At 52.1% G+C, this 10,587-nt stretch overlaps 1 protein-coding gene across 2 annotated transcripts in view; it reads right to left on the reverse strand.

Moving 5' to 3' along the window:
* ATP12A (ATPase H+/K+ transporting non-gastric alpha2 subunit) overlaps positions 1 to 3,903 on the reverse strand; it is a 28,947-nt gene extending 25,044 nt beyond the window's left edge. For both annotated transcript variants that reach the window (XM_082435098.1, XM_082435097.1), the window contains exons 1-2: positions 3,743 to 3,903; positions 2,680 to 2,832 (exon numbers count right to left, since the gene is read on the reverse strand). In XM_082435098.1, the coding sequence (XP_082291224.1) occupies positions 2,680 to 2,832; positions 3,743 to 3,886 (297 nt within the window). In that variant the 5' untranslated portion in view covers positions 3,887 to 3,903. The remainder of the gene's footprint in view (positions 1 to 2,679; positions 2,833 to 3,742) is intronic.
* Between the last annotated feature and the right edge of the window lie 6,684 nt (positions 3,904 to 10,587).

The raw sequence follows: 10,587 nt of genomic DNA on the forward strand, positions 1-10,587 counted from the left end.
CTGGTAGAGAGAAGCATGCCTTTCCTTATTCCAGTACTTAAGACTCAGTTCACTGTCAGAGAAGCCCTCAGATTAAAAACCTGCCAAGGGGCTTCCCTAGTGGCGCAGTGGTTGAGAATCTGCCTGCCAATGCAGGGGACACGGGTTCGAGCCCTGGTCTGGGAAGATCCCACATGCCGCGGAGCAACTAGGCCCGTGAGCCACAACTACTGAGCCTGCGCATCTGGAGCCTGTGCTCCGCAACAAGAGAGGCCGCGATAGTGAAAAGGCCCATGCATCGCGATGAAGAGTGGCCCCCACTTGCCGAAAGCCCTTGCACAGAAACGAAAACCCAACACAGCCAAAAATAAATAATAAATAAATAATAAATAAATTAAAAAAAAAACCTGCCAAATAAATACCGGGGTCGGGGGGGTGGCCCACACTTGCTAATTTTGCCACAGAATCATTAGGCTAAAGCAGAGTTTCTCAACCTTGGCATTATTGACATTTTGGGCCAATAACTCTGTTGTAGAGGCTTCTAGCCACTAGCGCCCTCCCTTAAGAAGTGATAACCATAAATGTCTCCAGACATTGCTGAATGTTCCCTGGGGAGCAAAGTCCCCCTCTCCTCTCCCTTTGAGAATCTCTGGGCTAAAGGACTAGAAGCCTCTTCCTGTGGCGGAAAACCCAGGGCTAAGTCTTCCTCACCCCACCTAGAAAACCCAGCATTCAGGATTGTAAAACTCTGACTGTCTGAAACAAAAATTTATACTGTGACTGGTACCAGAACCATCTCTTTTCTCAAGTATATGCAAAAAAGTTTCATGTTACAAAAGAGACTTTTTGCTCTCAGCCAGATCTGCCTTGCTCATTCATTCATTGTACCAATATCAACTGAATATGATATTGCTGGGGAGTCAAAGGATTAAGACACAGTTCTGTGCACAGTACACCAAGTCCTGGGCAGAGAAAAGTTAAAGGATGATTAGAGCCATTGGTTCCATGGATGGACCTCAGACTTTAAGGGGCTGTACTGCACTATCCTCTCCTGCTAGCCCGGCTCTGGGGATGAGAGCAGGGCAGGGTGCGGGAGTGAACTCTGCTGGAACAGGTGGCTCAGGCCTGAGTCACTATCCGCCTGGGCCTTCAGAAGCCAGGGATGCTATAGTTCTCATCAAGGTTCTAACTTGCTGGAGGGGTCGGGATGCAAGGGCAACCAAGTATGCAGTCACAAATCATAGGATTCTTGTGAGAAGGCTGTGAAAAAAGAGGCAAAGAAAGACGTATCTCAGCAAGGAAGCAAGGGAGCACTTTGGCCAATACTCTGGAAATTATTTTTCTGTATTATACATCTTCACAAAATGCTCCAATCTCAAGGGAGGTTATCATTGTAATTTACAGGCATATGATACAATGGATATATATTCACGTTATGATTAGCAATTTCAAGTAAGACTAGTTATGTCTTCACCCCTAACTGCTAGAGATATGTAGGAAATAAGAATGACTATCTCAGTCTTTCTCCTGCTTTCTCTGTAACCCTCTTAACAACTCCAAGACGTAGGTACCATTTTTAATTCCAATTTTTCAAAACAGGGAACTGAATTTCAGTCAAACTGGGATTTCAATTCAGGTCAGTCCACTTCCAGGGCTGTGGTCTTAAGTGTCTTCAGAAGATACATGGACAAATGCCTAGTGGTGTGTGCTGTTTAATGAGCTCTCCAGGAAAAATAAATGAAGAGCTCCGATTTGTAGCATTTACTGATTTCTCACCCCAGTCACGCTTCACGCTACTAATACAGTATCAGTCAGCTTGCCGAATTCCTGAGTGTTTAACAACTGGCTCAATAGCACACATGAGCACACACTACTACCAGCTGCTCAAAGAATCACAGCTTTAAGGTCTGCAGTGAAGCGCAGGGACAACCTAGCATAATCTCAAACTCAGGGTAGAAGTTTCCCCTTTGGCATTCCTGAGATGCAGTGTCACATTTCAGTTCTAGGGCAGCTCTTTTCCAGGGCAGCCAGCTTTACTAGAAACAGGGTTGCACGTCCACAAAACACTTCCATTAAGAACACTCTCATTCTTATCTCACTTTTCCCCTGACAGACCCACAAAACTTGTTTATTTCCCATTTTACGTAAAGAAAATGGAGCTTCAGCGAAGCTGAGAAGTTTGCTTCCAGTCACAGGTCAGCCACGGAGAACTGGACCTCAGCTGAGCCTCAGGTTGTCTGAAGCCAAGCCCAACTCTCTTACCGCTGAAATTCTTCCTCGTGAGGCAAACATACCCAGAAACCTAGCAAGCGCAGGGCCTTTGGTTTTCCTCCTGGGTGGTTCTGCCTCACATAGTTCAATCTTATCAGCTAGAATGTGGCAGCTGGCTGCTTAAATCATCTCAGCAAAGCCGCCGGGAAGGAGAGCGGTCTGGGCCATCCATGCCGGTGGAGACTGGAATCAGAGACTCCGCTCTGAGAGTCCCACCTGGGCGCGCCTACAGCCTGAATGCACGGAGCTTTCAGAGGCCTGACCCCCGGGCAGATATTATCACACCATTTTTTTTTAAAAAACAAGGAAACAAGTCTCAGGGCTTTTCAAATTCTTGAGACTGAATTTTCTTCCGTGGGAGGTGGGTTATAGGGGCGAGCTCTCAGCGGGGAGGGCAGTGCCCAGGGGCACCCGTTTGGCTCAACTGACCAGATCGAGTTCTTTCTTAAGCTCCTCTTTCGGCTGATGCTTTTTGCGTTCCAAGCAGTTCTTTTTCAGGCCCCCGTACTTCTCGCCATCCCCCGTGTCCGTTTTCCCAATGTCTCCGGTTCCACTGAGCTCCACAGAGTAAATTTCTGTTTTCTGAAAGAGAAGCAGAGGTGCGGTGCTGGCCCGAGGTGGGTTCTCCGAAGCGGAGCTGAGGCCTCCCCGGCGGGACCGGCAGGGAAGACGCGCCGCCCTCCCTCCGGCCGCTCCTCCCGGGAGCTGCTCCCTCCCCGCCCCGCGAGCAGCGCCCCCCACGCCGCCTCCCTCCTCTGCTGCGGTGCGCAGGGCTGGCTGGGCGCGCGCAGGGCTGGGTAAGTTATTTCCCCCAGGAGGGCAGGGCCTCCCTCGTGCCTGGTCCCCACGGGACACGCCAGCGCGCCGTTCCTCGGCGGGGGCGCCCACTGAACTCCTGGGCCTCAGAGGCCGGGGCGGCTTCCGGGCCACAGCGCCCCGGCGGAGTCCCCAGCCCCGCGCCGCCTGCGAATCAGGACCCCCGCGGCCCCTGCCCCGCGTCTGGCGTCGCGTCTTCACGCCGGCAGCCCTGGGTCTCCGCGCAGCGGAAGGAGCCGCGCGGAGCCCGCCCGCCCTCTCTTCCCGCCCCGCGCGTTCGCGCCCCGGCTGCGCGCACCGGCCTCATGGCGCGGGCGGGGGCCCCGGGGGCGGGCGGGGGCCGAGGCCGGCGGCGCGCTCCTTGCTCCTGCGGCAGCCGAGCGCCTGCCTGTCTGGCTCGGGCGGCGGTGCGGCCTTAAATGTGCGGCCCGACCCGCCCCGCCCCTCCAGCGGGCTGCGCGCCCGGCGAGCGTGGGCCCGGTGGGCAGTGCGGTTCCGCGCCCCGACCTGCCGTGCGCCCCGCCCCGGGGAGAGCCCCCGCCCGCCCGTCTCTCTGAGACCTAATTGCTCGCAGGTGGGGACTGCAGCTCCCGGTGTCCCGGCAGTAAGAAGCCCCGGACGATCGGAGAATCGGCTTCAGGGGGCGGTATGGGGTCAGAGCGAACCGGGGGATAACCTGGAGACCCTCCGAGGGGCAGCCCCGTTCCTCTGCAGGGTCCAGATGGGGATGGAGGCGCTGTGAGGCCCGAGGGCTCCGGACGAGGCGCCCCGTGGGGACGGAGCCTCCCCTCCTCCGCAAGGGCTGCCCCACAGTCGCCATCACCCCCCTTCCCTTCTTCCCGAAAGGGCAGAGTTTGAACTCAAATCCCACCCCCTCAACCTCCCACTCCCCCCGCCCCCGTGCAGCAGGGCAACAGCAGTGAGTCACTGAGTCCTAAGGGACGGGAAGACTGCGGCGACATCTGGTTACAGATACACATCACAGGTTCTCCAGCGTCGCACCTCAAGCAGCAGTGTACTGCTGGGGAGGTCTGTGTAAGGAGATGCAAACTTGGTATGAAACTTGTTCCCACTTTGCTGGGAACCCGGGAGAAGGGGTCCTGCAGGCACACAGGGGCTGCTCCTGCTCTATGTTCTGGGACACGCGGAGTAGAGGACGCCTAGAGAGAGGCCCCTGGGCTCCAGTGGAGTGCACGCTCACACTGACTTGATGAGGGGGCCAGGAGAGAGGGAGGTGGGGAGAGGAGGTGGCGCAGGTTTAAAAATGAGTAAGTTGAGGACTTCCCCGGTGGTCCGGTGGTTAAGACTCCGCACTCCCAGTGCAGGCAGGCCGGGTTCCATCCCTGGTCAGGGAACTAGATCCCACATGCACGCTGCAACTAAGAGCCCGCAAGCCGCAACTAAAAAGATCCCACATGCTGCGATGAAGATCTCGCTCGCGGCAACGAAGACCCCGCGCAGCCAAATAAGCAAACAAATAAATAAATAAATAATAAGTGGAAGCAACCCCCTCGGAGAAGACTGCTGTTGATCTTGTTGGTGTCAAGTTTGGAGAAGATCTCAGTTCCCACCAGCTGCACGGCAGAGAACCCTGTCCTACACTGTATGGTCCCGCAGAGATCCCGGCTTCCGCCAGGTGTCTGTCTCAGCCACTGCTGCTGTGGCCCCCGTGGCAGCCTCTGATGCCGTCAGGTGTCCTGGGTGTGACCTTTGCCACTGCCCCACACCCACCCTTACTCCAGAGGTACTGCTTCGCCGTTGCCAGTCCCCTTGCCCCAGGGTCCCGCGAGGAAATGGCCTCCGGCTGCGTGTGATGCAGGCGCCTGGAGTAGTCCTCACCTGAGAGAGACGCAGACTCACCTCTCTCAGGCCCCAGGGCCTAGCGACCCTGACCTCCACCCAGTCTGGTGACCTCTCCTGGGCTGGCCGGAGAGGCCAAGGTACAGCCTGGGACACCTTCTCAGCCCGAGCCTGCAGTAGCAGCTTCTACTGAAGCTGGGTTCTCCTGTCTTTGAAAAGAAGCATATCCACGCTGGGTCTCTTCTAGGACTTTTCTGAGTGACAGATATTACATATTGGGACAGGCTGTCATAATATATGTAACTATTCCTAGCTCATTTTAATCAATTAATGCGCTTAATGTATTTGAAATTGCACTAGACATAGGGGGTGGCTGGGAGAAATGGTCCTAAAATTGTGTTATTCTCTGCCCTGGAGGAAGTTACACTTGAGTTGAAGACCCAAACTTAACAAATAAACGACTGTAAGTGATCCCAGAAAGAACAGAATTTAGCACTAAATGGTATAGGTTCTAAGTGCTTTAGGCGTTTAAAGATGGGAAGATCTCACTACTTAGAATTAGTTATCCAGATTTTTTCTCTCCCTTAGCAGCCTCCATGAGAGGTGGGCGAGAGGCAGGTGGGCCTGTGTGTGTCAGTTACTCCTGGTCCCTGAGAGGCCCCTCCTGCTGCAGTCCTGGGGGACGGACCTCGCCCTCTGGCTCCCGAGGTGGAGGAAGAGGATTCAGGCGACAATGAGACGAGGAAGATTCCCTTCCGGCCTCACACCCACCACCCTCATCTCCATTGCACACGGCAGCCCCACACACCTGTGTCCACCCGCCCTGCCAGGTTATGACTGGACAGCATTTCTCCACCTGTGAGGGCCTCCTGGAGTTGCAGTCAGAATGAAAAAACAAAAACAAACAAACCTTCCGTCAAGCAGGCTTCTGCACTGTTTCCTCATTTCTTCATTTATATGGGCGTATGAACATCCTGCAGAAAGGAAACTGGCTTCCAGAAATCAGCACCTGTGCTGTGGTTATCGCCCTGCCTGCGAAGCCCAGGGCCAGGTGGGCAAGGTACTCCTTAAACCTCCTGCGGGGGCTCAGGCGGGCTGGGGTCAGCCACACTCACCTTTCTCCTCGTGGATACGCTCCCCCAAATGTTAGGGCACTACGGCATTCGTTCTCTGTGACTAATTTTGGGTAATAAGAGCCTTTTTCAGAAAATTTCCATTTTCCTTTTAATAAGTGGTTGAAAAATACTGATTGCATTCTGAAGTCTTTGATTTTTGTTTTTTAATCTCAGGGGGAACACAGATTTTCCCCACTTGAATCATCTTCACCTTTGTCATGGAAGTTATAACATATATACATATGTAACATATAAGACGCATAATATGTATGATATGAAGGATATCATTCATACAAATATGTTGGGCTAACTTTGCAGGAATTTGCCTCTTCTGATGAGTGAGGTGATGCTCTCTTGGCCACCAGCTCCCACATTCTTCAGAGTTAGGGAGCCAAACGCAGACACTTGATATTTATTTATTCCTGGAATATTTGCTGGAGGTTTGTGATATGTATGTCGCATCACACCAGGTCCTTCCTGGGAAAGAGCTTTCCACCTGGTTGGGGAGGCAAGCTACATCACCCCAGGTAGAATATTCACACATGACAGTCAAAGGCCTGACGAGGTCCAGCACTGAGTCGGTGGGCAGAAGCCAGACTCCAGAACAGCTGAGGAAGAAGTGAACTGTGCAGTGGAATGATGGGCACTTCCTGAAGTGGGTTGAGGGCCAGTGCATTTTGAAGGCTGGGCCACCTGACTCAAGGGGGGCAGGGGAGGGCACTGGCTCCTGCACAGACATGACTGAGAGCGTTTCAGGGAGTAGCAGGAGGCCTGGCTGTCAGGGTGGGCTCCATCCGTGTGCCTTGGGGAACGCTTGACGATGAGATGGCATAAAGGAAACGACGTTTTGGGAAGATGAGAGGTTCTGCAGCAAAAGCGGAGGGCCGGGCTTGACGACATGAGACCTGAGCCCAGCTGCCCCCATCGTAGGCTCCCGTCAGCCAGCAGAGCGTCAGCGAGGTTTGAGTGTTGGCACCCTGACGCCCTGAACACGTCTAGGCCCTAAGCAACCGTTATTTCAGATATAATTTGTTTGTTCTGTCAAGAGTCTTTGAAATGAAACAAGGGAAGGAAGGGCAAACGATGGTCACCCAATCTAAGTTAGAGGAGTTTCTAGGCTCTCCCCTCTGGGTACCCCCCATAAATGTACATGTATCCTGTGTTTCCAGGGTGAACTGAGCTGTTCTAAGGTCTGGGGGGAGGGGAGCTATGGGCGTAAAGAATATCATAAGAGGCATGCTCCGTCTCATCCACAGAGATCAGCTTCAACCTCATAACAGTGATGAGGGGCTGTCATCCTTTACAAAGATCTCAGTTAATTAAAAAAGAGTGTGACCTTTCCCCAGGGATGTTAATAGAACTGTGTTCATCTCCCCCAGTTTTCATGCCTGATCTGTCCCTGTGAGATGCCAGGCTCGGTTTTGGGGTGGGAAGAATGACCTGACCCTTATGGGGTCAGGGTTCCACGTAAGCCAGGCACAGAGGACAGTCGCTTCCTCGTCTTGGTTACCTCTCCTCCTCTCTGATATACTTTACATAACTGTCTGTGATAACCCAGCACCTTAAGTCAGCCTGAAGTAAGCTGGCCTAGCTCTATGAACGCATCTCTCCTGGGATCAGCGCTTCAAAATTCCAAAAGTTTACTCTAGAAGCAAACGGGAATAAAAGAGAAGGAAGACAGCCCAAATGCCTGGCTTCATTCACACCAGGGCCCGACTTAGCCCTTGCTGATGCAGAAAGGTGCACAGGAATGGGCCATCCACAATGTGGTGCAGACTCCACAACGTGGCTAGGCTGGGCGTTTCGTACACAAGCCTGAGGAAAGGAAAGCAAGTGAAGGAACTGAGAAACTGCTTTCCAGGGACAAGCGTGAGGAAATGGGCAGCTGCTTGGCTGCATGCCCTACTGGGAAGTTCCCCAAAGCGGCGAGTGGGCAACTGAGGTTCTGAAGTTGTGTCTGCCATCACGCGGGAAGGGGTCGGACCTGCTGGGTAATGTGCCGCTGGGCCCTGGGGAGAGGTGGAAAGCCAGGAGGAACACGGGCACGTTTAAGGAGGTCCCTACTGCGGCTGCCAAAGTGTCCCCTGAAGAAAGGAGGCCACCGGCTGCCGACGCACAGCTTGTGTGAATGAACCTGCGACCAGCGTGACGGCGGGGGAACCTCCTCGGGTCTGATGGCTCAGCCTTCACCAGCTTCCAGCCTTCTGAGACTCTGGACTGACCTTTCTCCTCATCTTAGTCTCTCTCTCCTCCCTCTTAGGGTTGCCAGATAAAACGCAGGCACCTGTTAGTGTTGCCTTTCAGATAAACAGTGAATACTTTTTTAGTATGTCTCAAATATCACATACGACATACTTATACTACAATTATTCATTGTTGAGCTAAAGTGCAAATATAACCAGATGTTGTTTGCAAACGTTGACAACTGGCTCCCTCTGGATGCCGTGGGGCCCCTAACTGCTCATCAACAGGCACAACGGGGACCCTGGTCCAAGCTCTCCTGTCTTCCGTTTCTCCACCAGATAGGAAAATAAAAAATAAAAACATTCAGACTTTCTCTTTTTGTCGTGCCAGTCCCGGATTCGTCTTAAGATGGTCAACTAGAATAGGTGTGGAAGTAAGGTTTTTTTTTCTTTTTCTTTAATCACCTATCTCTTTAGCCAGAAAATTCTTACCACTGTGCAGGGGTCACATTCTTGGAACTGAGGGAATTCGGTGCCGTCTCAAGACCAACTGTCAATTCTAGAAGCGACCAGCAGAGGGCGCACATCCCACCACCACACCTGGACTCGCATCCCTGGTGAGCTCATCACCTACCACCAGGCCACCTGCAGTCGCTCAGGCACCAAGAATTTACAGAACACTCGCAGGCTTGGCTACTTCGTGCCAAATACTTCATTTCTGATGGAGCAAAGGACAACTTGGTAAAAGACAAGTCCCAAACGAACCATTAAAAAAAGAACACCAGTAAAAGAAAAGAAGCAACAATAAAACTCCAGTGATAACTACCACAAAGAAACAGTGAACTACACCGTTACCAGAAAAAGCAAACTGTCACGGTTTCCCTACTCCTACGGCTGGATGGGATTTGGAAACATCACATTCAACCTTCCAAGACTTGCTTCTTCCCTGAGGCATTCTCTGAGGAGCAGCCCACATCACTCGCCGCCTTCTCCAAGGGGCTAATGCTTTCATAGTGTAGGGGAGCAGAATTTGCCTCCCCAAATATGTCTCTTGGGCGTATTACTTACTTTAAGCTGGTTTTTTTTTTTTTTAAAGAAATCTCCATTTTATTTAATTTTTATTTATTTATTTATTTATTTATTTATGGCTGTGTTGGGTCTTCGTTTCTGTGCGAGGGCTTTCTCTAGTTGTGGCAAGTGGGGGTCACTCTTCATCGCGGTGCGCGGGCCTCTCACTATCGCGGCCTCTCTTGTTGCGGAGCACAGGCTCTAGACGTGCAGGCTCAGTAGTTGTGGCTCACGCGCCTAGTTGCTCCGCGGCATGTGGGATCTTCCCAGACCAGGGCTCGAATCCGTGTCCCCTGCATTGGCAGGCGGATTCTTAACCACTGCGCCACCAGGGAAGCCCCACAGTTGTGATTTTTAAGTGGCAAACATTTGGAACTATTCAAATGTCAAAAAAGGGGCTATGACTTAAAATTATAGCATACTAACATGAATGAATGTTATGAATTAATTGGAAAATATGGCTATCATGTAGAAAACATCAATATGAGGACATGCTTAAATGAAATAAAGTTAGGTGAAAATAGCAGAAAATAGGTTATGTGTACAATGATTACCGTTATGTGGAATTATATGTATGTACGTTAGCAAACACGAGAGAATTTGAATGAGGTTGCTGGTTTAGAATGCAATATTCATTGGGCTTTTTTAAACCCAACTACTCTAGTTTCTAAAAGAGAGCAAGTGGAAAGCCTCCCAAGTATGTGAAGTGGGGGCCGTCATTTCACGTACCTGGGGCTGGGCAAGGACAGACGTTCACGCCGGGGTCAGCTTGATGTGTCCGCCTGGCGAAACTGCAGTCTCGGGTTATTCAATCTAATGCCCTTGTCGGTGCTGTTGTGAGGCATTTGGAAGCAGGGACTGACGTCGAGAGTCAGTTGACTTTAGGGAGGTCGTCCTCGATAATCTGGGTGGGCCCCGTCCAAGCAGACCGAAGGCCTTGAGAGCAGCTCTCGTGGCCCCCAGCCCGCGCCCTGAAGGCCTTCAGGCTTGCCCTTCCAGCCCGCACGATGTCGCGAGCCAGGTCTCTTACTTACCTGTCTCTTACTGGTTTTACTCCTGCGGTTGAATTTGGACTAAGTTGCTAGAAGCACTTTAGAGGTGGCAAATGGAAACTCAGTGGGGAGCCCAGAGCACGTGAGTGACGGTGAGGACGTTCCAGACCTGCAACCTGGAGTTATCTCTGCTATGCAGCCTCTTCTTCATTTTTCTGACGTGGGGCAAAAGGGAAGGGTGGTCTTGTTGAACCTTCTTTGTAGAGTTCCACAGAAAGCTTTATGAGAGCTGATAGAATTGCCTTTGAAATGCTAGAAACTATGTGTCCAGCACCCTCCCTGCTCCATGCTCGGAGAAGAGCA

Source organism: Balaenoptera physalus, assembly GCF_965194825.1.
Source record: "Balaenoptera physalus genome assembly, chromosome: 18".
NCBI lineage: Eukaryota > Metazoa > Chordata > Mammalia > Artiodactyla > Balaenopteridae > Balaenoptera > Balaenoptera physalus.